This window comes from Uranotaenia lowii, chromosome 2 (genome assembly GCF_029784155.1).
Source record: "Uranotaenia lowii strain MFRU-FL chromosome 2, ASM2978415v1, whole genome shotgun sequence".
NCBI lineage: Eukaryota > Metazoa > Arthropoda > Insecta > Diptera > Culicidae > Uranotaenia > Uranotaenia lowii.
Window position 1 is genome coordinate 16,873,734 of NC_073692.1, and position 26,924 is coordinate 16,900,657.

The 26,924-nt window shown below is 40.1% G+C and overlaps 3 protein-coding genes across 5 annotated transcripts; 1 reads left to right on the top strand and 2 right to left on the bottom strand.

Moving 5' to 3' along the window:
* On the bottom strand, positions 1 to 24,111 carry LOC129740897 (zinc finger protein 543-like). Of its 3 annotated transcripts, none has more exons than XM_055732543.1 (4): positions 23,438 to 24,111; positions 1,785 to 2,087; positions 1,026 to 1,726; positions 1 to 940 (listed from the first exon to the last, which is right to left on the bottom strand). In XM_055732543.1, exons 2-4 carry the CDS (start codon positions 1,984 to 1,986, stop codon positions 194 to 196), a joined length of 1,650 nt encoding a protein of 549 aa, XP_055588518.1. In that variant the 5' UTR covers positions 1,987 to 2,087; positions 23,438 to 24,111; the 3' UTR covers positions 1 to 193. The 3 variants fall into 3 exon arrangements, with proteins under 3 accessions (XP_055588518.1, XP_055588517.1, XP_055588516.1); XM_055732542.1 differs by lacking the exon at positions 23,438 to 24,111 and adding an exon at positions 2,203 to 3,160 and having other exon boundaries at positions 1,785 to 2,084; XM_055732541.1 differs by lacking the exon at positions 23,438 to 24,111 and adding an exon at positions 2,203 to 3,151.
* Positions 5,618 to 20,454, top strand: LOC129740900 (uncharacterized). Its single transcript, XM_055732548.1, has 3 exons — positions 5,618 to 5,862; positions 19,877 to 19,928; positions 19,994 to 20,454. The coding sequence occupies exons 1-3, from the start codon at positions 5,651 to 5,653 to the stop codon at positions 20,153 to 20,155; spliced, it is 426 nt and encodes a 141-aa protein (XP_055588523.1). The 5' UTR covers positions 5,618 to 5,650; the 3' UTR covers positions 20,156 to 20,454.
* On the bottom strand, positions 24,013 to 26,051 carry LOC129741105 (uncharacterized). The gene is made up of 5 exons (XM_055732808.1): positions 25,662 to 26,051; positions 24,559 to 24,680; positions 24,313 to 24,495; positions 24,179 to 24,250; positions 24,013 to 24,121 (listed from the first exon to the last, which is right to left on the bottom strand). The coding sequence occupies exons 1-5, from the start codon at positions 26,049 to 26,051 to the stop codon at positions 24,013 to 24,015; spliced, it is 876 nt and encodes a 291-aa protein (XP_055588783.1).
* Between the last annotated feature and the right edge of the window lie 873 nt (positions 26,052 to 26,924).

The window sequence follows — 26,924 nt, forward strand, 5'->3', positions numbered from 1 at the left end:
TTCCAATCTTACCGTAATTAAATAATTTTTATTTTCTAAATAAAACGGCTTTCATTTATAAATTTAAAAGAAGTCTCACCAGTGCCGGAATTAAAGGTACATTGAAGCACGGAATCGTTTTAAATTTACCACATTTAAATAAGTTTATGGTACTTAACAACGCTGCTGCAACAACACAACGCAAATTTCATCCCTACAACATAATATCGTCTTCGAAATAATCGTAATCCTCCTCAATCATGTCCGTCCCGGTATCGAACTCCAATTTGTCATGTTTAGCTCTCACGTGTTTGGTCAGTTCTCCGTTTGACTTATACCGACTGGAGCATATTGAGCAAGCGAATGGTCGCTCTTCTGTGTGGGTCAGCATATGGGCCGCCAGATAGCGCGGTCGATTGAACTTCTTCCCGCATTGTTCACAGTCATATGTGTTCGAGTTCTGATGGATGGCCATATGTTCTTTGTAGCTGTACATCCGCCGGAAGCTTTTCATGCACAACTCACAGCGAAACGGTTTCTCGCCCGTATGAATCGTTCGATGCTGTTTCAGCTGGTTGGCAAAAGCGAATCTCTTCTCGCACAAATCGCAAGGAAACTGCTGCTGATGTTTGGCCCTCTTGTGAACATACATCGCCCCATAGGTATCAGCCCGATAGTCACAGCCCTCGTATGGACATTTGGTGTCCTTCTTGAATACGTACTTGTGCCGCTTTTTCTCGATCGGTCGATCACACTCTTCCAGTTTCTGGTGCGCTTCGAGAGCTTTTTTGGACGAAAAGGGAAACCCACACCGGACACACTTGAAGAGACCCTTCCGGTGGGAAAAGTCGTGCGCTTTGTACTGGTAGCCATTTTCGCTAACGTGACCACACTGTTGGCACGTTAGGTCACGTTCGTGGAGAGCATGGTGTCGGGTGAGACGTTCTTTCGTTGCAAACACCTGAGAAGAATTGAAAAGTTCCGATTCAGTTAGAATTTATACTTTAAAAAAATTGAAAGCGATTATTAGTTATGCTACAGTTTACCTTTGTACATTTTGGACATTGGAATGTTTTTTCCTTTACATTTTCGTGCATTCGCACATGATTCAAAAAGGTTTTGCGAACCGTGAAAACTTTCCCACACTCGTTGCAATCGAAATTTCCTTCCTCGTTCGATTCTCCCCGTGTTTTCCGTTTTCCCGTGGATCTGCCCGTCGATCCACGCTTCAGTGCGTTCACATCTACATACTCGATCAGATCTTCTACACTATCGTTCTCATCGGAGTCTTCATCGTCGTCTTCCTCTAAATCGTATTGAACAATTTCATCATCGTCTTCAGATTGCTTTCCACGAGTGCTCTGTGCTCTAACCAACTTTTGTCTCGCAGCTTCTTCCGCTGAAATTAATTCAACCCTGATAGTTCCGGGGGGAGTTGGACAGTCGCGGTCACTATCGATTTCCGGTTCCTCTTTGATATCCAATTTATCGACTTCCTCATTCCTGTCCTGATCTGTATCCGATTTCGAGATTTCTTCTTCCTCAACGATTAGGTCAAAATGGTCAGATGATTCATAGCTAGCTTCTTCAGCGACATCGTCCAGCCTTTCTACGAGAACTTCCGTTACATCATCATCCTTGTCTTTTGGACTTTGCTCTATAATCCTTGAAGCCTCATCTTCAGATTTTGCCTTTGCATGTTCTTCAGCCAACTGACGAAGGATCGTGTCGCTGTATTGTTTCTTGCCTACAAAATAAAAAAAAATGTTAAATGTTCTGCCACCTACAAACTTTGAGACACCTACTAGCGAGTTCGGACTGCTGATGGTTCTCAAGCTGCTCCACTAGAGCTCCTTTCCAGCAAAAACTGCGCAGAAGCTCCTCTTGTTTCTTGAACTCCAGGGCTATGTTGTACGAGAGATCCAGCTTGGTGAGGCATTGCTGGCAAATTACTCGTGGAAATTGCTCCAGCGCATTGAGCATCGTTCCACATACTTTCCAGAGCATTTCCGGGATCAGAACTCCGTTGAATTCGCTAGTTAGCGAAACTAACTGGTCCTTCCGGAGCAAACATATCCTACAGTAGTTGTCTAAATCGGATCGAACTGCTGAAAATGAGCAAAGAAGGGGATTATAGTTCGGAAATTTTGATTAAAAAGATTGACGTGAACCTTAAATTTTAAGATTAATTCTAATAGAGGTCAAGGAAAATACAGTTAATACCTTCGGCATCAGCGAGCCCGGCGTTCCGCGAGGAGGTTTCGGTTGTCATGATTAGAAACTTTGAAACTGATACATTTTCTGAAACATCTGGATAACGCACAGAAATCGTTGATAATTTTGCACCAAAACCACACATAAGCGATTGTTTACAAAACATTAAAACACGTTTATTTTTATAGCTGCTTTTAGTGTTTTTTCAGACTCTATTTACAGTACTCAGTACAGGACTCTCTACACGGACAAAAGCAAACAACCCACTGTACTACTCACTACTGGGTTGATTGGCATTTAGCCCAAAGTACGTAGTTTTGGGTGGGTGAAATTGATGTACTGAGCGGTTAATCCACATTAACCCAAAATAAGTTTAAAGTACCCACTACATTGTCCGACATTTTGTTTTAACTTTTTAGACGCGTGTGAATTATTTTGCGAAGGAAAAATTAATTTTTCTACGCGGTTCGTCGTCCTTCCTCGACTCCTTTGGCACAAGATGACGGCAAAACATCGGGAAAAAGATTTGGGTATGTTATTTCATTTTATTTTTTTCCCTGAAGTGTTACATATATAATTTTTTATTTTTCATCTGGTGAAGCTTCCTCAGCCGGAGGAGTGCCTGAATTTGCTGCCCGAAAAAAAGCCACCAACAGGAGCTGTTGCAGATTTCGCTGCTATCAATATCGGAATATTCGATAGGAAAACCAGATTTTAGTCATGTAGGCAGGTAAGTCATTTTTCATCATTAAATTTTTCCAACATTTTTCATGAAATGTTTTCTTTCCTCCCAGATCCATTCAAAACACCGAAAACCGTGCCGTCCGGGCATTTCTGACGTGGAATTGCTCAGGGTCAGGGTCAAAGAGGGACCGAGTCGTTTGGGACCATCATTATGCAACAGAAAGATAAGGTGTTCTATTACGGGAATTGTCCCAAGATAAGTGAAACAGTGAAAATTGTAACGAGAGCAAATAAAAAAGTTTATAAAATTTCAATATTTTACCGTGAAATTTCAACATTTCTCTCAATATCACCATCCAGAATTCATATTTGGGAATCCTTACCTAATTTCCCTGATTTAGTACTTAAACAATCATATCACTGCATTTTTATGATTTTTTTCCGATTTTTCCCAAAATTTGCCAAGTAGGTCATTTTCACCCACTGGTACCTTAAAGCGCAACTACCTACTTTTAGGTTGTTGTGTTTTAACCTACTAGTAAGTTCCTGCACTGAAGTGGCGATTTACGTCAAAAGTACCTAGAGTGGGTTGTTTTTTCTGTCCGTGTACAAAAAGTCTTTTCGACCAGTCGGCGTTCACGCTAGAAATTATTAAACCATTTATGTTTCAAAAATAACCATTTTTGACCTTTTCCCGGGAAATGTCATTTTATGAGTTCTCCATGAGAAGTCATAAAATGACTTCTAGGGGAGAAGTTCGAATATGGTTATTTTTCAACCGAATGGGATTCTGGAGGAGAAGTTGAAAAATGGTTATTTTTCAACCGAAATTCAAATGAGCTGCTTTTTTAGATTCATGAGGTTTTGTTATACATTTTTCGTTCAATCGCAAAAGCAAAGAAAAGATTGGTGATAGTATTTAGCATATTTTTATTCTAAATAACTTTTTGACGACAGGAATCCCTGAAGCTTGCTGTAGGGCCTAGACAAATGGAAGCCTTCAAACGGATTGGCTGACTGGAGGACGTTCTTTTTAGGTGCTTTCAGATTTATTTGGGCCGGATGATTGTTGGCACTGGTAGCTGGTACAGGATGTGAAGCCATCATCGGTGAACGTGGCGCAAGAGGAAGTAGCTTGTAGTTGATGAATCGGCTCCTGGAAGTAGCGTACGGGGTACCAAAACATGTTCATCTTATCAGAAGGTACGTTTACTGTTCCTGAGGCCAAATTTTTGTATCGCTGGCCAGCAGCGAAGTCAAAACAGGAAACGCTAACAGCTGCGTTGGATGCTTTTGATGACAATTGTACTAACACTAGAATTTCGACGTCCTAAAATTAAATGAAATATTTTTAAAGAAAATCATAAATACATATGTCAGAAAATATGTTACCGATTTTCGTTCCCAACGGGGCCACTTGTTTGATTGCCCTCGGAGTCTTCTTGGCAGGGACACATGATTTTGTTGTGCATTTGCGATTTTGCAATGCCAGTTTTTCTTTCTGACTTAACGCGGAGTTTACTTCCGTTAAAAGCGGAACTGCTGACGATCCACATATTGCCTGCCAGCGGTAGCCCGCTGTAGAATGTACCTGGGGGCATTTTTGTGATCCTAAACAGGATGGCCATAGCACCTGTTAGCTGACTATGAGAGGAAGAATGGTATTGAAGATCGGTCATAAGTTTCCTACAAATAAATTTTGTTACCTGTCGAATTCAAGGATAATATTAGCAATGAATTACCTTCCAGCAGCGGGTGTGCTATGTTATTTGATCCTACAATTGAAATAATTTTAACCCTTCCAGTGAAATCCATCCGATATCGAATAAAAAAAAAAAAAAAAAAAAAAAAAAAAAAAAAAAAAAAAAAAAAAAAAAAAAAAAAAAAAAAAAAAAAAAAATCTTGACTTCACCTCGAACCGTCGGCGCGATAAGTCGTGTATCGCTTCTATTAGCAGAGTTTTTTCTAGCGAAACCACGAGCACAGACGCCATCTTGTACCAGTCGCGAAGTTTTTAGTTTCTATTTTTTATTATTTGGTTTTGCTTGTTTGCACAAACCGAACCGGAGAAGATAGCTGCCATGGGGGAAAGTCCCCCACCGTGGGGCAAAACTCCACATTCCTTAAATCCAAACCGAAGGCAACTACCCCAATGGATGGACCCTAAAGGAGATCACGGAGAGATGCAATTTCTCCAAGTCAAACCTGTAGCTCCTGCCAAACTACCGATCTACCCCTTCATCATTGCCAAAACTGTCGAACAGGAAGCCGGAATCATCCATGGCGGAAACCCTACCGACAATGGAAGCACATATTTGCTCAAGGTTCGCTCACCTCGGCAGGTGGAAATACTGCTGAAGGTTAAACAGTTAATTGATTCTACCCCCGTTACCATCACGTACCACCCAACACTTAACACCTGTAAGTGTGTAGTAACGTGCAAAGAAGTAGAAGGTGCAACAAACGAACAACTGGCAAGCGATCTCGAGAGTCAAGGAGTCACCAGTGTTTACCGATTCCTTAGAAAAGAAAACGAAAAAGATATTCCCACCCACACAATGGTTTTGACTGTCCGCGGTACGGTGGTCCCCCGGTACATCCGCTTTGGATTTCTCCAAATTTCCACCCGTCCGTATTACTCTCGCCCGATGCCCTGCGTACAATGTGGGAAATATGGCCACACGCAAAAAAACTGCAAGTTTGACCCCATTTGTATCAATTGCGGAGACAAAGAGGTTCACCCTAACGAGCCTCTATAAACAAAAGAGACGAAATGTCACGATTGGAATTTTCGATTTCCTGTCAGTGTCATTCCAATCGAGCAAAAGACTTGTCAAACTGGAAAATTTGGAATTGCGAAAGCGGCGGTAGCGAAAGTATTATCATTCATATCTGTAAACAAAGGGTAATCAAAACACAGTTTTTGAATGCTCTATTTCAATTACAAGCTAAATTCTCAAGGACTTATTTCTTGGTACTTAATTGGTAAGTTATGATTTTATTTAATGACTAGCAGACCCGGTAAACTTCGTCTTACCATGTTCAACTTGGCGTCCATTTCCCTTCTTTCCCTTTACTCAAATCGTCCTGCCTCATTCTATCAACATTTTACCTAAGAATTTTAACTCAACGGGTCTTTTAAAATCCAATTTTGTAACTTGTTCCATAAATAACTGTATGTTGATAATATGTATGTTTCATTTGCTGTATTCCATTTAGTAGATTTATTCCGTTTTGTTCGAGTTCACATTAAGGTTTAAACCGAAATAAAAAGTTTCTCATTTATTGGAATATATTGCTTATGAATCTTTTTTAAAATAGAATTTTGAATATCGGGACAATTTTTAGAGTATTTTCCGAATATTTTGCCTAACGCAGCGCTTTAAGCTCCCAATTACACAGCAAGAAAAATTCGTGTAAATTTAGATCGAAAACGATGCACGAAAACGGAACATCGATTTCGATGTAAAATTCTATCACGGTTTATTTTTTTCCAGGATGTAATTTTTGAGGCGTGTAAATTTAGATTGAAACCAATGCACGAGATCGGATCACTAAAGCCGTCGTGTAAAAATACACAGGGATGTAAATTTTTAAATTTATTATCGTAAATATTGATATTTTTGCTAAATATTCAGGTTTTTGCTTTTTTCTTTGAATGAATACGCCCACATGTATTATTTTTAATTCACATTTATTTACAAAACTGAAAATTAAAACACCATCACGGAAAGCGTCAAGCTGGAATTGTTGTTGCATCCGATGATTCCCAGCACGCGGATGTTTTTACAGTTCAGCGTCATCAGTATCCTCGAATGGTTTCGGAACATCATGATCTTTCGGTCAGCACTTGGACACTTTAATTGATCTGACAAAAGTTTGTCCGGATAATAACTGTCCGGATAAATATCAGCCTTTGCGAAAATATCTGACCTTGCTGTAATGGAAAAAAAAACTAGTCAGTTTCAACCGCATTCTTCATTTCACGTATACTTACGACTTTAAAAGACTCTAGAAGTGCTGCTGTAGGTAGCTACGCCTTTGATCGACTCGTTTCCGAATAATTTTTCGACTTGTTTACTTTGTGCGCAAACTAACGAAATATAAAAAGGCAAAAGATAAATATTTGCATTCAATTTTAAATCAAACAGATCTAACTTTACACGGTTTGTGACATAAATTTCATTGACCGGTTGATTTTTACACGACGCAATGTAAAATTACATCAAAACAGTTTATTTCTATCCTATTTTTGAAAAAAGTCTAATATTACATCAAAAGGAGTTTAAAATTACATCTTTTTGCAATTACACACAAGAAAAAATAGATCACTCGTTTTTTAGATTCCGTGTACTTTTAGAAATTTTTTGCTGTGTAGCTTTGGATGGTGTATTTTTTAGAGCTGAAGAAATGAAACACATAAGAAAAGATTTTTTACTAACCCTTTTCAAACAGCTTTTTATTCACCATTCTCATGCTTCGAAGCAGTTTGAATTAAAATTCATATTTTCACCAAAATCATTTCCAAAATTTTTCGCCTGATGCTTAAGTTATAGACTTTACACATTTCAACTTAAAATGTTCCCAAACAGCACTTGTCATGGCATTAAATCTGACGATTTTGTATACTGCAAATTCCTTTTTTTATTCAAGCAAAAAATGCAAACTAATTCCTTTGAACTTTAACCCAATGAATCAAAGAAACGATTGGTTTTGAAAAGAGGAAAACATATATTCACTCATTATTTTAAAGATTCTAATTGAAGCATTGGGATGTTCTGAATTTAAAATTTCCTGAACATTGTTGGTGGTGATCTCCGATTTCATTTAGGATTATGTAATGTTTTGAGGATTTAATACAATTTAATTGAAAAGCAGATTTTTTAAAATTGAATAAATCGAAATGAAATAATCTGTTCAGGCTTCGATGGTTTCGTGAGTTCATTTAAAAAATGAAACACCGGGGCAAGTGCAAACGAATATCACCACAGTTCTACTTTCATATTTTCTGAAAAAAAAAATATTTCAAAAAAAATATTAGTTATGTTGACAAAAAGAAATATCGAAGTATACATTTATTAGTGCAACTGAAAAACATAGGTCTTTCAGATGCCTCAGCGAAAAGATTTTAAAATGAATTTAATACTTGTTCTTGTTTGTCTGTTTTATCAACTTTCATTGATATATCCGAAGTTTTTCTCCGGAATAAATTAATGCTTGGTACTTCAATTTCACTGAATACTGTTCAACCTAAAGACCTTGATTTACAAAGACCTTTATAATAATTTTGAATATCCGCTTCAGATTCAACACTCGGGATATCATTTCTGGCCATTTTGCAGATAAAATTCTTGAATTGTAGATGTTTCATTGCTAAATGGCGCGTTTTCACTTATTCCACCTAAGAAATTACAGGAATTAATATTACTTTTATCACTTTCAGGCCATATTAAAAGTTCATCATAAAAATCTGCAGCCCCTGGAATATCAATCACAAAAAAACTTTTCAACAAAAAATGAATCAAAAGTATCTTCTATGTAGCCAAAATATGAAAAACAAAAACATACTTTCCATGTTAAGTTCGTACTTGAATAGTGTGTAAACAAACAGTAAACGTGTAAACAGTTTTTTGATGAATGATTAAAAAAAAGAGTTGAGTTTAATTAATCAGATTGTTTTTTCTGCCCAACAATTTTTAGATGAAGAAATAATATTTTAATTTTTTTGTAAAAGTTGAAAGTTTGCACTTGCTCTAGTCTACTTTCTTAATTGAAAAATTCTTTCGGAAAATGCATATCTTCACTTTTTATTATTGAAAAGTAGATTATTTTATTGATAACTTCAACTTACGTTTGCAAAAAATCAAAAAGTTCGTTCGGCCTTTAAAAACTTCAATCCTATCTAATCTATTTCAAAGAACAGACCCTTGTGCGTCTTAATGTGTCTAGCATTCTAGGCGTATTGGATTATACGAAATTGAATGTAAAGCTCCCCAATTTCTTATTTTCAAACGTCCGCAAAGTGTCATTATTTCATATTTATCAATACCAAATTCATATTTTATGGACAACAATTTACTACTTAAATTAACACGAATCAAAAATGGTTAATATTTGAAATCGTTCATATGGTTTTGATTCGATCGATAAAATATCAAACCGGGTTACATCTAGGCGTCATTTATTACAATGTGCTGTGTACAAATACGCAAGGAAAAAAACATATCTAGGTTGCATATCGCCCTCACGTGCATAAGAAATATAGGTACCTAGTTGAGAAACAGGCGCCTAATTTTTAAATGTTTCCAGCGATCAATGAACAGTATGCTTTGGTTACTATTATCTTGCAACGACGTTTGCTAGCGACGCCTCGCCCATTGGGACGAAAAACAAACCCCCCAAACAAAAGAAAATTTCTAAAATAGATGCCTGATTTTTCAATTTAAAAATTTGGCAAAACAAAATTTATCTGTTTTATTCGATCGGCAAAATGTCAATCTGAGTCACATCTAGGCGTCATTCATCTGTGCTATGGAAATAAGCGAGGAATCAAGAAGAAAACATCAAGGCTTCATATCGCCACCACCTGCATTGAAAATATGCTTGGTTGAGAAATACGCGCCAAAATATTCTTACTGATCTGTATGCTGTGCCATGGTTACTATCCTCTCGCGACGTTTGGTCGCGACGCCTCGACCTTGGAGACGAAATACAAACCGCCAAAAGGAAACAAAAATCTCGAAAAAATGGATGCCATGACTTTTATTTGATTAAAAAAACTACAAATTTAATTATTACGGACAATTGATGCGACTTTTTGTTATTTTTATTCGATATAAACCGATTCGCATGCCTACAGAATATTCTAAAAATAATTTCATTTGAATCGTTTGGGCCATTTCGGAGGAGTAGTACTACAAACACCGTTACAAGAGAATTTTATATAATAGATAAATATGTGGGATATTTTTTTATTTTGAGTTTTCATTGAGTGCACAAGATGTTCCCGGATCAGCGGAGTCGAAATGGAAAGTTTACTAATGAAAGTTGCGGATTCCAGTGCAGAATACCCCGAAAGATGGAAGAAAAATATATTTTTAAATCCGGGGCAGGTTTTGTAAGAACTATTTTTTTGCCAAACACTCCATGGTTGCACTTTTTTTTAATTGATGACAATACCAAAAACAGCTTAGTAAAAACAGCAGACCACTTCCGAGAAAAAGTAATCGCAACAAAAATTGAAGCCATGTGAAGTTTGAAGCAAAGCAGTGCTGCGCTCAAATGAAAGCGGGGTTGCTAGATGATTTATTCTTAAAAGGATCAGATTGCGTCTCTTTTGTTTTTATTACAGGCTCTTTAGTTCACCCCAACTGTAAAAAAGAGCCACACTGCGTAAACTGCCGGAATAACCACCCCACGAACAGCCGAACCTGCTCATTCTTCAAGGAGGAACAAGAAATAATTAAACTAAAAACTGACACCGGAATCTCCCATAAAGAAGCAGTTAAGGAACTTCGTAGCCGCCTGATTCGATCCAGTAGTATTCAACAACGCCTAAACCCAGAACGCAACCCTACGAACCAAGAGACCGAAATTATACAACTCCGGAAGCAAGTAGCCATCCTAACTGCACAACTAGCCATGTTCACTCGCAAACCACAAGACAACCCGACCAATGACGAAAACGAATCCGAAAGTGACGGCAGCATGACAACCTCCTGCTCAACCGCCAGCCACCAAACCACCCCCAAACGCATTCGAAATGGCTCTTCCGAAGGAATGCAAACCAGCAGTGAATCCAGTTCTGGAACCACAACCCAACAGAAATTGAACCGCACAAAGAAAAAACGCCAACGGAATCCCGAAAACCAGATCAACACCGAAAATCAACCGACGTCCTCCAACCCAGGTAAAGACAACCGGCAGCTGTCCAATCACCCCTCTTCCTCACGGCGGTAAGTCGAAACCCAACTTCTTTTCCAATTTCAATTTTTATCATGGCTACCTCCATCCCAAACATTAACAATCACAACCTATCCCACCATAACCCAACACCCGCTAGGAAAAACAAAATAAGTTTCGCTATCCAATGGAATCTACGTGGACTGAGAGCCCGATTGCAAGAATTAGAAGTATTAACCTACACAGAAAAAAATAATGACTTTTACGTGTCATTGAAAATGGTTGCCTTTAAAATAAAGCAACCTGTAATTTAAAAAACATGTGATTTCAAAGTAATACATCTGAAATTTATAAGAAATGCATTTTATATTACAGCGAATGTCCTGTAACAAAAAGGAGCATGACATTTGCCGTATTTTTACAGGTCGGAAAAAGATTACGTGTAGTTGAATAACGTGTAGTCCAATAATTTTCAATTGCACATTGAAAAATTCAAGTGCGACTGGCATCCCAGTTACATTTGAAAAGGAGAAACGTCAACATGAGCGCGTTTTGTTTTGATTCAGTATTTGTTTACCTTTCGCGACCACTTCGTCAAATCAAGACAAGAAAAAATTGTGTCGCGAAACCGCAGCAGTAGAATACCATCGCGCAATTCTGAAACGTTGACGTGATCAGGATCTATTCTGCTGATTGTTGTGCCAATGGCTGGTCCGTTTCGTTCCGTTCTGTTACTTTCGGTCGGCGCATTATGCAGCGAACACCTAGTAACCTGGAACGGTCTGACAACATCGTTTTCAAGAAGACAATTGCGAAGATGGACCGGGACATGATAGTGCGAGTATCCCCACTTGCTGACTCTAACTAACCATCAGGTGAGCGCATTAATTATGTTGGTAATGCATGAAACATGAAACTTTCCCAACAGCACGAAAAATTGCAACGGAAGTTCGAGGATGACAAGTTTTGCATCGACAGCTGGCACTGGGCAAGCGGAGTGAACCTATTTTCAATCAGCAAACTCCAGCGGCGTGAAATTTCCCAGAATGCCTCGGGTGGGCACCGCGACCGCAAGTCTTCGAAATGGAACACCGGCTCGAAAATATATTTTCATTTACAAAAACCAATGTGCCCATACCTAGCTGCGTTTGTTAGGCAATTGTCTAGGAACGGTTAAGGTAAGTTTTCTTTTGAGTTCAAAAACGAAAAAATATTATTTACTATTCTTATTTATAGCTTCTGTTTAATCCACTATTCCGCCGTATAGCAGCGGTGCCAGCAAAAGACCCTCTCGGGGACCGCCCATAAAAAGTCGCAATAAAAAATCTACCACCCGTCAGACGGATAAGGAAAGGAAGAAGAGGAACATGAACGACTCTTTTGATTCAACCGATTCTGGTGAAGGATTCTAGCAAGCGAACGACTACGCATCTACAGTTAGTATTGAATACATCATTTGTAATTTTTGTGAAATCCTAGGTTGATATATTCACCAAATCCTAAATTATGCAGTTGATTTTCAACTTGAATTGAGGCCCTCAGGATCAGAGGGGTGCAAGTGCCAAAATCTTCAATTTTGAGTTAAGTATATCTAATGATTCTTTATGTTTTAACGTACATTTGATGCAAAACTAAGATTTTTTATAATTTTTTTGAACACCTTTTTGATTGAATTAAAACTGCTCGAATTCGAAAAAATATATGAAAAATCGAGCACCTTCACAACTTTGTAGCGCATTTTCTCGAAACTATCATTTAGGGTTAGGCACTTGCACCCCTCTGATCCCAAGCGCCTCAATTAGTGTGCATAATCCACGTTATGCATCCAATTAAAGAGTAGCAGCTTTATATTATCACCCCAATACAGTAAATATGTTACCCAGTTAATCTATTAATCGTTATACACAGATGCATCTAAGTTTTGAAAGGCGAGTTTATCAAAGCTTTAATGTATATTTTCAAAATTCTTAAGTACCATTTGATAATATTCAGGAAATAACAATACCAATTGTGGAGCTGGACTCATGTTAACAAGAATAGGCAATTTGTGCCACTAGTACCTGAGAAGGAAAAAACGACCAACAAATGTGAGTGGATCGATTCTCAGATTATGTTAATTTTTTTTTGTGCTCCATTCAAGCACGGTTCCAATAATCGTTTGCAACATTTTTTTTTGGTTTAATCGACAAACTTTCATTTGAGTAAATTATTTAAAAAAAAAAAGAAACAAGACGAAATCGGAAGTAGTTTTGTATTAACTTCCAAAATTTGCGCTTGTTTGCGCGAACAAACAAAATGTCGAAAAAAGGCGGAAAAATTATGAACCAAGTATTAACTTAATGAATTATTATGTTTAATATAATTATTCGCTCTTAATTTTGTTATTTTTATTTGATCCGAAAAAATCCAATTGGAAAAAAACTAAAAATACGATTTAAAAAAGCAGGCCTGTAATTTTTAACGAACCTGTATTAAAGCGGGACACTGAAAAATGCACAACACGTATTTTTTTTTCGACCTGTAAAATTACGGTAAATATCCTGCTCCTTTTTGTTACAGGACATTTGCCGTAATTATACAGAAAATAATTTTTTCTGTGTACAAATATCAACCCTTAATACTCTCCCTCCAAGAAACCCTCCTCTCAGCCAATCTACCCAATCTGATAAAAGGCTACACAACCCTTCTTGATCCCACCGGCCAAGGTTCTGGTATATCAATTAAATCTGGCCTACCCTTTAAACAGATCCCACTATCAGCACCCTTCAGCGTTGTTTGTATACGCCTTAAATCACCCATTGATATCACAGTTGTTTCCCTTTACTGCAGCCCCTCAGTTCGTTTTCAAGAATTTGTCCAAGGTCTTGAAGATATTTTACAACAACTGCCTCAACCCATAGTCATCATGGGGGACCTCAACGCACATTCTCCTCTCTGGGGGGGAGCCCACACATGCCGAAAGGGTTCCTTTCTTGAGAATTTCCTTATCCTGAAAAATTTAACTATCTTAAATGACTGCAGCCATACTCGCGTCGACCCATCAAATGGAAATACCTCTGCTCTTGACCTAACCCTAGTCTCCTGGTCCCTCGGTCCCAAATTTAGTTGGCACACAATCGAAGACGACTGCGGCAGTGACCATATTCCAATCCATATCTCAATAGAATCCTCCACACCGCAATCCACAACACGCCCTCGTTGGAAGCTCCATGAAGCTGACTGGGTTAAATATCAGACCCTTATTGATCAATATATTGATAATCACCCACCAATAACCGTTCAGTCTTTTACCGAAATGGTGCTAAATGCCGCACTTGAATCTATTCCACGAACAAATGGTATTCCACGATCATTTTGATATAACATTCGATACAAATGAACACCCAGACTACAACAGTGATTTCAGTTTGGGAGAATTTGAAACGGCCCTGAGGAAAACAAAAGGTTTGTCTGCCGGTCCAGATGGAATAAGTTATCCCCTTCTCAAAAACCTTACGAGGTTAGGAAAAATTCACCTACTCAATGTTTATAATAACATCTGGAGAACTGGCTCAATCCCCGATAGCTGGAAGCAAGGTCTAGTAATACCCATCCCAAAACCAAAACTGGATCCCCACTTGTTAGACAGCTATCGCCCCATAACCTTGCTCGATTGCATGGGAAATGTAGAGGATATAGATGAAAAAGAAGAAGAAAAGAAATTAAAAAAAGAACTGAGCATCCACATGCTACAAAACAGAAAAAGTTCTGAACGGAAAATCTTCTCTTTATCCAGAGAGTAAAAACTCATCGATTTGGCTCCGCCCATTTCTCTGAAGCTCGGGTATTTGACGCTATAAAAAGAGCGTACCCAGCGCAGTTGGGCTCATTCGTTTAGCTAATCTCAAAGTGAAAGCATCGGCTCCTGCAATATTCACCAAGAAGATGGTTCCTCCAAATCCTCCAAGATGACGGTCCACCCATTCTCTAAGAAGAAGGCAACCAATGGAGAAAAAAATTAGTCATGTTTGGTTCAGCAGTTTTCACTGCTGCCAACAATTTAAGAGTTAATCTTGAAGTTCATTTCAAAATAATCGTAAAATTACGACAATGGCACAGTCGGTACGGTGAAGTGACCGTGTGAATTATTTCTTTGAGGAAGAATACAGAAGTAGATGCGCTAGTCACCGATGAGAATGCGGTTGACTTGAATGCGCTGGTTGAACTTATGAGTTCATGTAGCCAAAGTTGCACTAGTCACCGATGGGAAGGCGGATGACTTGAAAGTGCTGGAAAAAGCTGGTTTCCGATGCGAAGGCGGATAACCTGATAGCAAAGAAGTAAAGAAATAGATGCGTTAGTCTCCGATAAGACGGCGGATGACTTGTATGCGCTGTTAAAAAAATGGATATTTTGAATGCGGATGGATCAAATGAAAGAAGGCCAAAAAGAATCATCAGGATTTGATTTAGTAGATCGATTCTATGAGCTGCCATGGTTAAATCTCTCTGCCGTTCGCCCGTTCGAAACTGGAGTGTATAATGGGAGTTGTGAGCACTGTAACACATAAAAACTAAAGGTCTTACCTCAGCAATAGAAATAAGTCGAATCTAATGGGAAATCTTAAGAAACATTTAAAAAAGCAACCTGCAGTGAAATTTTAGGAAACCAAGCAGGCATGCTTGCCTCCAAAGGAAACGCAGATGATTTGAAGCTGTGGAAGAGAACTGAAAAAAATGCTTGGTTTAAAGGTTCTGTAAATTAAAAGTTTCCGATGATAACGCGGATAACCTGAAATCTTTCGAAAGATTACTGTATTATAGACGCTCTATGAAGTCGTTCAAGCAAACCAAGTTGGTTTAAGTAAAGGTTCCTCAAAGTAATAAAATTCAAAGTATGAATTTTAATCTTCATTACCTCAAGCACGGAACAAAGATTTGAAGAAAATATTTTCCTATCGAGTTGAAATATGAAACACGGACCAGAAATTGCTAGGAATGCTAAAGATATAATTGAAAACAAGCGGTTTCTATGAATATATTCCATACCTGAATAAAGAGTAGAGGTAAATAGTAATGTAGAGGATATAGATGAAAAAGAATAAGAAAAGAAATTAAAAAAAGAACTGAGCATCCACATGCATGCAAAACAGAAAAAGTTCTGAACGGAAAATCTTCTCTTTATCCAGAGAGTAAAAACTCATCGATTTGGCTCCGCCCATTTCTCTGAAGCTCGGGTATTTGACGCTATAAAAAGAGCGTACCCAGCGCAGTTGGGCTCATTCGTTTAACTAATCTCAAAGTGAAAGCATCGGCTCCTGCAATATTCACCAAGAAGATGGTTCCTCCAAATCCTCCAAGATGACGGTCCACCCATTCTCTAAGAAGAAGGCAACCAATGGAGAAAAAAATTAGTCATGTTTGGTTCAGCAGTTTTCACTGCTGCCAACAATTTAAGAGTTAATCTTGAAGTTCATTTCAAAATAATCGTAAAATTACGACAGGAAAGTTGATGGAAAAAATGGTGAATCGACGACTTCTCTCTGTTCTAGAATCTAGAAATCTCCTCGACAACCGTCAATTCGCGTTTCGCCCTGGTTTTAGTACCGACGACCACCTTTCCACCCTTGAACTTATAATCGACGATGCCCTACAAAGAAACATGCATATTGAATGTCTCTCACTTGACCTTTCCAAAGCGTTTGACCGCGCCAAACGCAAACGAATCCTTGAAGCTTTGCTAGGTTGGGGCATTACTGGAAATCTAAGCTATTACATTAAAAGTTTCCTGGAAAACCGTTCTTTTCGAGTTTTCGTTGATGGGAAATATTCTGGGTTAAAAAATATCTATGAAGGTGTTCCACAGGGCTCAGTAATATCACCTACGTTATTCCTTATTGCTATGCAAAGCATCTTTGATTATATCCCAACTGATGTCAATATTTTAGTTTTTGCCGATGACATTGTCCTGACTTCCGAAGCCGCCTTCCCCCGAATAGCCCGCCGAAAACTTCAGACTGCTGTCAATTCAGTGTCTGAATGGGCACCAAATGCAGGTTTCTCCTTCTCAGCCCCCAAATCGAAATTACTCCATCTTGGCCCAAACCGAAAGAAACTCTCTAAGTTACCCCACCTCACAATGAACGGCCACTCAATCGAAATAGTCCGATCCACCCGCATCCTTGGGATACAAATCGACGATAAATTAAACTTTGTAGCCCACGCAAATATGGTACGCAAAAATTGTAGAAACAAGCTAAACATCCTTAAAATCATAAGTCGAAACTGCGGAACCGCATCTCGGGCTATACTTTTTCGCTTCCTTAACCAATGGCTCCTACCTTCTATTCTATATGGTATTAACATTTACAGTCGTGGAGGAAACAAAATCCTAAAAAGTCTCGAGCCGCTTTACAACCAAGCGGTCCGCACTATAAGCTCCGCCTTTAAATCTAGCCCTATCGAGTCATTAATGGTAGAAAGTGGCCTGCTCCCATTCGAACTAGTTTCTCTACAAAACCTATCCACCAAAGCAATTCGTTGGCTCTCATACCATCGTTCTCCTAGAGCCCCTTTCATTGTTAGATCCACCCAACTCCTAAGCACACAATTTCCCATCCCTATATCGCTCCCTCCTATCATCCTACGTCCTGAATCTGACATCCTTCGCTGGAACCCCCCTTTACCTAAAGTCGACCTAAGCCTGCTGCGAAAAATCCGGGCTGGCGATTCAAGATCCAAGATTCTGCCTGAATTTCACCAACTAGTAAACCGAAAATATCCCACACACCGCAAAGTTTACACAGACGGATCAAGGAGCTCAAACGGCCAGGTCGGTAGCGGGATTTATGACGGAAACTACAAGGGGAGTCTACCTCTCCCGTCTCACTGCTCTGTGTACAGCTCCGAAGCTTATGCAATATATACTGCTCTGGAAAAACGCTGTCATTCATCCAATCAAATTGTCATTTTTTCCGATTCTGCGAGCGTTCTAACGGCGGTTGCTTCAAACAACAGAAGCCACCCTTGGATAGATGGTATCATCACAGAGAACAGAGTTCGAGCTGGAGCTCAACACGTGTGTTTGAATACCAACCTAAGTTTCAAACCAAATTCGTAAGTGGACTAACATCCATAAGATGTCGCTACCGGTACACCTATTTTTATTTTCATTTTTTCGACACGCTTAGAAATTAATACTCATAGCTTATCTCAAATGAGGCCAGTGCCATGTATGACAGTAACACAAATTTTGGTGTAATAAATTTTAAAACATCATGATTTAAAAAAAATGCAAATCATATTTCAATCCACTTGAACGCTGTCATATGCACCAATCAAACAATTTTGGCGCTGAATTGAAAGTTGAATTCCAAGTGTTAAAGTATGTGTTGGAATTTTACTATCAGTTAACAGTTTACTAGAACAGAAAATGTGAACATAAATGTTATAATTGTAAATTATGGCTCGATATTCTGGTTGTTGTTACGTGAAATCGATACATGAGGACTTGTAACTCAGGGTTTGTAATCAGTAGAAATGAATAAATAATAACTGAGTTACCCACCCACAACCGGAATACCGACCCATAATTAACAATTATAACATTTATGTTACCATTCTCTGTTCTAGAAAACTATTTACTGACAGACATACTTCAAAACTTGGAATTCAACTTTCAATTCAGCGTCATTATTGATTGAACAATATGGGGCATATGTTGGAACATATGACAGCGATTAAAGTGTGATTGAAATATGATTTGCATTTTTTTTTAAATCAAGATGTTTTAAAATTTATTACACAAAAAGTTGCGTTACTCTCATATATTGCAATGGCTGTGCAATCGCTAATGATGTACTGGAAATCACCCGAATCACGAGACAACAACTTACCAATCATTAGCGATTGCACAATGGCCTCATTTGAGATAAGCTATGAATATTAATTTCTAAGCGTGTCCAAAAAATGAAAAAATTATTGTACTGGTAGCGACATCTTATGGATGTTAGTCCACTTACGAATTTGGTTTGAAACTTAGGTTGGTATTCTCACACACGTTTTCGACACATTTTTGTTCGGGGCTCGATGTCTGTTCTCTGTGGTATCATCAAGCTAGCGCTGGAAAAAGACGTCATACTCTGCTGGATCCCAGGACACGCAGGAATTCCCGGCAACGAAATTGCTGACGTTCTCGCATCCGAAGGAACCCAGATCCCCTCTCCTGACATGCCTGTCCCACACATTGACGCAACCAAGTGGTTAAAAAACATCATACGACAACAATGGGAGATCTCATGGTACCGAAATACCTCATTCAAATTGCGAGAAATAAAAAGCTCCACCCTGTCTTGGACCGACAGGAAACAACATCTTGAAAGGAGAGCCTTAACACGCCTCAGGATTGGACACACCAGACTGACTCACGGTCATCTTATGAGCAAAGAAGAGCCCGACTGCCCATCATGCAACGGCATCATATCTGTGAAGCACCTGCTGATCAATTGCCCCAGTTACCACCAAGCAAGACAATCTAGCGGAATCAACCAGAGTCTACGAGTTGCACTATCGAACAACCCTACAGAAGAAACAAAAATGTTAAAGTTCTTAAAAACTGCGAAATTACTTGATAAGTTGTAAAATTCTATCTTACCTTATTTCAAAAAAGGGATGAATGACTTTTAGAAGTTAAAATCCATCCAAATAAAAAAAAAAAAAAAAAAAGAATAAAAACTTCCGAACAACGCGTACAACTTTGCCATTATACAATGTTTTTTTTTTCGATTGAGGTTAAATTTTCATTCTTTTTTTGGTTAATAATCCAAAAGTCAGAATATGGTTAAAATTGTAACATGAAATATTTATGAAAAATAACCATATTGGAAGTTCTGCAGAAAAAACTAAATAATGGATATTTTTCATTCGAAAATGGTTAAATGAAAATGAGCGTGTTACCGATTTATTTATACACTCAGAATCAAAACAACCCAAAAATAAGAACGCCAGCGCATCAAAACAAAGTTCGGATGGCGTTCTTGATTTTGGGCTGCTGTCAATGCACCAAAATCAAAGTTCGAAGCTTGAACTGACCACCCCAAAAAATTTCCCTTTATTTTCAGTTGGTTTCGTTTTGCAAACAAAAAAAGTCAGTTGTATCGAATTCAATTTCTGGTAAAATGCTTTTAGTTAGCTACAATTTTATCATGCTACATTAATTTTATTTGATATATTTCCAGAAAACGTTTATTTACCTTCTTCAGAAACCATATCCACCAGAAAATTCTTCACATCATGACTCCAGGAGACTTCCGGCAGAAAGAAAAACCAAAGGAAAACCGAAAGAAGAGGAGGACGATCTGGAACAACCGCAGCATTTGCCATTCACGATCTTCGGATAGCACTATAATGCTAGGTAGTCTCAAAGTTGTTCACGTGACGTTCCTAAACGGTGCCAATCGCCAGGAGTTTCCGGTATGACATGGATTCGGCTGTTCCGCACATCAATCGTATTGATTTTGATAGCAAAATGTAAGCTAGGTTCCTTTCTTTATGATGGCAACAGCACCCTGCAATTCCAGACCGCATCCATTGAAAATTGCTCTGGGATAAATCAAGCCCGAATTTCTTAAACTGCCTTTTTCGAAAACTTCTGCCAAGGTCAGTCAATTGTGAAAATAATAATTTAGAAAATAAAATTTCAAAAGGAATATGAAAAAAATATTGTCTTTACTAAATTTTTATAATCCCTTTTGATAATTAGGGCATCAAAGGAAAAAATCCCAAAAAAAATCCCTGCCGGATGACATGCCCCAAAATTAAGTTACAAGAATGACATTTATTCTCAAGTTTGGGAAAACCCCCTCAAACTTAATTTCGTCGGGAGCCAGTTCCATCCGATTTTGCGGCATTTCAACTTGGTTTTGGGTTGTACCGGCTTAGAGTGTATAAAAATTAGACACGCACATTATTACTTACACGCTCTTTTTTTTAAACTCAAAATTAAGTAGTTTTGGTTCAAAACAGCACCTCGGTGGCTTCCCTCAACTTTGAGTTTGACTGGGCAATAGCAAAACTAAGTTCTGATAGGCATACTCAATACTAAGTTCGACAGCCGAACTCGAATTTATCCTTTTTTTTCGAGGGTAGCTTATTTTCAGGGAATTGAAGGATGATTTAAATTTGTTGTACCCGGATGTTGCTGTTCCGGTACATTGCATTGCAATTACAGAGCGGTGGAAAGTTTTTACATTAACGTCAAAGAAAACTTCCGGATGTTACTTCCCACGGGAAGTAAACAACATCCGGAAGTTTCCGGACATTCCAAGCCGCTCACCATATGATGTCAATGACGGACAGAATTTTACGCTGACACGGTGAACATGCATTTCATTATGAAGTTCTTTCATAGTCTTCCGGTAATTGTTGCTGTTCCGGTTCGGACTGAACTCGCTAAGTGTTTTCAGTCCAACAAAGAGAGTTCAATTTTTAGTTCATAAGGTCGAACTCAGCTTTGATCCCTCGCCGAAGGAAAAAAAGGGATCAATTTTGAGTTCGCAGTACGAACTCCGTTTTGATCCATCGCAAGGAGGAAAAATGGTACTTAACTTTAAGTTCATAGAATCGAACTATGTTTTGAACCTCGGTCATACTTAATTTTGAGTTAAAAAAAAAGAGCGTGTAGTCATTAAGTTCTTATACTGTATTTGTTTTCTCCACTCGTGGAGTGTTCCACCGTACCCGATAAAAACAAACACAAATCCTCGCCAGTGTATTGCTACCTCGCTCACTCACATGCTCTCTCGCAACACTGGCAAAATTATCGGTGGGCCACCGTCCGTAAGCAGAACTCCGACAGGTCAAAACCAGTGCAACACCGTCCGAATAAACAAACAGTTGTAACAGGAGGTTTCTTATGGTCGTCGCCACAATAAAAAAACGAAAACATTAATTAAATTTAACAATTGGCCACTTTTATCTTCACCCACCCAAGCTCCCGACTATTCTGGTTAATTTTGTTTTGGAGTGTGATTTTTTGCACGTCGTTCAACTTACGGTTCTTGTTCGACGGGCACCTTCCTGGGAACCATGCATGGTCCCACTGTCGGCTTCGTACCTGCCTCCGAAACACTCGACGGCCAGGCCATGCTGCTGCTGGAGTTGTTGTTGTTCTGCTGCTGGTGCAAAACTTCCCAAGTAGCCGGAGGTGTGGCTGGTGTTTCACCGATGGCGAGCACCACATGGCAGCGCCGGACGTTGTTTTCGTTCTGCTGCTGGCGTTGTTGCTGTTCTGCTGCTGGTGCAGCACGGAGCAGTCCGAGGTGTGGTTGATATTGCCTCGATGCTGACGCATAACATTGCCGTGCGGATGTTGTTGCTGGAGTTGATGTTGTTCTGCTGCTGGCGCCGCCCGGAGCAGTCGGAGGTGTCGCTTGCATCACACCGATGGAGACGCACGACATTGCCGTGCCGAATGTTGTTGCTGGAATTGTTGATTTCCATGGGCCGACATCTCACGGCACTGTACTGCCTCCGAAGTCGGCGATGATGGAGTGGCCATCTGTGCCACGATCGCCGCTTCTGTCCTCCGTGGGGATGTGGAGCAGAAGCCCCGAACCTTCTCCAGACCCGCAGGCCCAAAAGCCTCCGCACTCGCTCGAGCACCACACTTTTTCTTTCCAATTCTTCTCCAAAACTGACGTCCGGAAATATTGATGACAGTACCTGACAGCACCAGTTTTTTTTCGTTTTTTGGGAACTATGGGCTGTCGGGTTTTTTCAAAAATAAGTTCGATACAGTGGGCCAAATCTGGTCGAACAAGTTGGTTTATTTTTGATTAGGGTTGGGTTTTTTAACTGCATTTTTGCTCAAATCACACCATAATAAAAGTTCTAAAAATCAACTGTAACACAGTTTGACAGCACCTAGTGGTGCACCAGTGCAACACTCGGCATAAACAAATACGGTATTAGTATAACTTGAAGGTTCCCGTAAATTAATTACACTGAAAATCGAAAATACCCAAACTTGAGAACTGCCACCCGCCAAACCAAAGTTCAAGATTGACAACTTAAGTTTGTGAAAAAATCACAGCTTGCCAATAGAGTATTTCCTGAGACAGACTGTGGTAGGGTAGCTTTTTGTTTTTGTTTTGAAAAAATGTAAACACCTACTGGTCGCCATTTTGATCTTTGATGATAAGCACTGTTCAATGCTTTCTTTTAAAAACTTCTTTAATTAAAAGCATCAACAAACTTCCTTGTCTTAAATTGTTATGAGTTTACAAATCATTAAATAAAGAATTTATACGCTCCTCACCAAGGTGTGCTTGCAAAACCACTACAATTGCATTGCCAATTTCATATCGTCACTATCTGGTTAATGAACATACGTAATGTTGTTGTTATGCTTACCCTACCACGATATGCCGAGAAAATGTAAACATGAGAAATCAGCTGTTCGTCTGACAAGTGGGGAAATGCCTTATACGCCAAACTTGTCCTTCAAGCGAAGAACTGTTTTTTTGGGGGGTTTTTGTTGTAAGCGCATCTTATTCTGTTACCTCCATCGTGGCAGATTATTGAAGAGGCTTTTCGTGGGCGATGCCACATGAATAAAAATGATGGCTACAAAGGATTATGGCAAGACACACCCACACTTCCCCAAACCAGCGTGTACTCACCGCATTTTCGCCGAATGGATCCCACTGTACGGCACCTCGCCTGCCCGGCATGCGTCCGCCGCCTTTCGACCGAGCGCCGATCGGGTGGCACCTCGTGCCTCTTCCGCTATTCGGCCGCCCTACGCCTGGGGCCGATGGGTGGCGCTGTTGCTGCTGGTCGGCCGCCCTACGCCTGGGACCGATTGGTGGCGCTGTTGCTGCTGGTCGGCCGCCCTACGCCTGGGGCCGATTGGTGGCGCTGTTGCTGTTGCTTTCCCTTGTGGACCCTCTCTGCCGGAAGACCTCCACTTTTCTTCACGGCAGAGTCCCGGGGCCTCCGAGTTTTGTTGTGCTGCTCGGCGATTCGGAGTGCCGATTGGCAGCACTGCGGGAACTGTGGCCCTACGCCTGTGGCGCCTCCTGGGGTCTACCAGGGGGCTGCTGGTCTTGGTTGATTCGTGCCTCCGTCCTACACTTGTGGCGCCTCCTGGGGTCTACCAGGGGGCTGCTGGTCTTGGTTGATTCGTGCCTCCGTCCTACACTTGTGGCGCCTCCTGGGGTCTACCAGGGGGCTGCTGCTTTTCGTTGATTTGTTCCTACACTTGTGGCGCCTCCTGGGGTCTACCAGGGGGCTGCTGATTTTCTTCGGCTCGCCCGAGATTGCCGCGCCGGAAGGCAGTTGAGGTGAGGGGGGAAAAAAGAGCCCTGAGGAAGCAAAACGTGTCAATGGTTTGTCGGCGTATTCTTTCACGTGATACTTACACACGTGGATGTGTGGCTCTGTCTCGCTCTTCCGACTGATGCCTTTGCCTACCGACGATTTGGATTCGTGGCCTGCCGTGGAGAAGAGCGTTGTTATTCTTTCGGAAAGTTTGCTTTAGAAGTTGGTCGCTTACCTTGTAAGTGCTAGGGTTCGCACCGTCTTCTCACTAGCTCCTTTTGTAGGCGGATTTTGTGGCGAGGAAATGTTGATATTATTGGCTCCTCGAGCCTTCACTTCAGCCGTCTTTACCAGCCGAGATACCGGTTCCGAGCCTCCTTTCTTTGGCCTTCGCCAGACCACGTTTTGGAACGGTTTCCTGACCGATGGGGAAAAGAACTTAAGTTCAAAGTGCTCGGTGCACTACCGGAAAGTTTTTTACCTGCTTTTCCACGGCAAATCCTGGAGCACGCGGTTTGCGTGTTGCTGGATGCTCCAACGGCTCTCCGGATATCCAAAAAGGCACTTTTTGCGGTCCAATTTGGTGCTCGCACACTGCCGCGTCTATTTGCGCCGGCACTTCTATACAAAATGGCGTTTCTTTTTTCCACGTCGAATTTTGACATGTTCGGCTGCACGCTTTATTTGCTTTCCTCACTCTTGGGTGCTCTTAACACAAAATCTCACGCTTGGCACATTTAAACCAATTTTGGTTTAATAATAACAACACGCTGATTTTTACTCAGTATGGGGATGGGTTTTAATGTGTTCATTTTGCCAATCGCTCGTATCGTAAACTATTTTAGGACTAATAACTTAAGTGTAAATTTCAATGCAACACAACATTGCTGCTTTGGTAGAATTTTTCATGGATCATGACAAGGATCCATGAAAAATTCATAATCACGCCACTAGGAGTTCGAAGGAGATAATAAAATCGACGCTATTCCGAGAAAACCTCGTACTGATGTCACCCTGCAGTGGTGATTATCTTGAAAGACTAAATACAGAAAGATAAACTAGATCTCTACGCCAACGATTCTTGGCAAAACCCAAATACAAAATCTAAGCCAACAATTATGGCAAATGTTGTCGATGTTTACCAGTATGTCTGGAAAAAGAAACTCCTTCGAATCCTTAAAACAATCTACTTAATAAGATCCACCTCAGCAGCATACGGAAATCCAAAATCAAATGGTTATTGATAGCGATAATAACCTAGATCTTACAAATAGAACTTAACAAACGAAATTTAGGTGGGAACTTAACTGGTTTATACTAAAAGCGACAGAAGTCTAAGGAAAAGAGGGATTTAATCCTCTTAATTACCAAGGGCCCGGAATAGAGGTTATACCGCGCCTCCAGATCGCGTTCCTTTTGATATTTCCTTGGCAACCCCTGTAATGGGGAAAAACTAGGCTTTCGGTTGCCCATAATAATGAAAAAACGTAAAATTTAGCTCATCGTGTTTTAATTTTTGGCAACAAATTTACCCAACCTTCCTCTCACAATTTATGGTTCGAATACGGCAAGAAATCGACTTACAGCTTTCTCCGGCATCGGCGCGTTCCGGTTCATGACGGTGGAGGTCCAAATCGCAATTTTATCCATCTTCTGGCGAATGTTCACGACGGCACCGCAAATTTCTTCAGGATTATCGACAACCTTGCCGATCAGCCACAATGTCATATCCAGCCAATGTTTGTCCAATTCGTGGCGCTGCTGCCGGAGCACGTTGATCACCCACCGGCTGCCGCGGAAATTCTTCTCGTCTTCCCACATGTTCTTATCCGGTTCCTGATACCCGAGCGTCCACTGGAATTGCAGCGGATTCTTGATGATGCGATCCGGATCGACGATGCCGTACTGCTTGGTATGATTTTGCTCGGCGCTCTCCGGTCGTCGCTCAACCTCCTCATCGGTTTCGCCAGCCATGATTGCCCATCGGCTTAGCTCGAGAAGTGTCTCCCCAGACATGTTGATAGAGACAGGGGACAGGGAAATTTGCTTCTCGGGGGCTTTTCACTGGAAATCCGCTACACTTCCATCGAACTCTGCAATAACCGGTTGCCGTTCGCTACTTTACCGCACAATTTCTCACTGGTAGCGCTCTCAATCCTCCTTTAGCCAGAAAATCACTCCTTTTTGTGGCAGCTTAGACCGACGTCATCTCCCTTTTTTTTTTTTTTTTTCCACAGGTTCCACGTCACCTGACGCACACTTTTCCGCAAACTTTTTGTTTTTGTTTTTCAGTTTTGCGGGAGCTGTGGGCTGTCGGGTTTATTTAAAATAAACTCGATACAGTGGGCCAAATCTGGTCGAACAAAGTCACTCTTAATTTGTTTTTGATTAGGGTTGGGTTTTTTCTAACAAAATGTTGCCAATTTTTTGCTCGAATCATATCGAATTATAGTCAACTCAAACATTTAAAAAACCAAATGTAACACAACATTGCTGCTTTGGTAGAAATTTTCATGGGTTGTAACAGCAATCCATGAAAATTTCATAACCACGCCACAAGGAGTTCGAAGGAAAGAAATGATCGACTACATTCCGAGCATACCTCGGAAGCGTAACACCTACTGCAGAGGTGTCTAAAACTTAATACATAAATACATAATACATAAACACATCATAATAAACTCAAAGCCAACGAATCTTGGCAAAAATATCTTAACGCCATCGAATTATGGCAAAGATTATATTAAAACTAAAGACGAAACTCAACGCCAACATATCTTGGCAAATGATGTCGATCTATACCAGCAAACCTGGCAAAAATTTCCTCGAATCCTGAACCAAACGACT

What these genes read in the sequence shown, in the direction of transcription:
- LOC129740897 (XM_055732541.1), bottom strand. Translation starts at nt 2,359, where the DNA reads ATGTTTTGTAAACAATCGCTTATGTGTGGTTTTGGTGCAAAATTATCA. An exon ending in CGGGCTCGCTGATGCCGAAG is followed by an intron (nt 2,088 to 2,202) that starts GTATTAACTGTA and finishes GCTCATTTTCAG; the next exon opens with CAGTTCGATCCGATTTAGAC. An exon ending in AATGTCCAAAATGTACAAAG is followed by an intron (nt 941 to 1,025) that starts GTAAACTGTAGC and finishes AATTCTTCTCAG; the next exon opens with GTGTTTGCAACGAAAGAACG.
- LOC129740900 (XM_055732548.1), top strand. Translation starts at nt 5,651, where the DNA reads ATGTCACGATTGGAATTTTCGATTTCCTGTCAGTGTCATTCCAATCGA. An exon ending in TATTTCTTGGTACTTAATTG is followed by an intron (nt 5,863 to 19,876) that starts GTAAGTTATGAT and finishes CTTTATTTTCAG; the next exon opens with TTGGTTTCGTTTTGCAAACA. An exon ending in TGTATCGAATTCAATTTCTG is followed by an intron (nt 19,929 to 19,993) that starts GTAAAATGCTTT and finishes ATATATTTCCAG; the next exon opens with AAAACGTTTATTTACCTTCT.
- LOC129741105 (XM_055732808.1), bottom strand. Translation starts at nt 26,051, where the DNA reads ATGGCTGGCGAAACCGATGAGGAGGTTGAGCGACGACCGGAGAGCGCC. An exon ending in CGCCGATGCCGGAGAAAGCT is followed by an intron (nt 24,681 to 25,661) that starts GTAAGTCGATTT and finishes CGGCGCAAATAG; the next exon opens with ACGCGGCAGTGTGCGAGCAC. An exon ending in AGAGCCACACATCCACGTGT is followed by an intron (nt 24,122 to 24,178) that starts GTAAGTATCACG and finishes TTGCTTCCTCAG; the next exon opens with GGCTCTTTTTTCCCCCCTCA.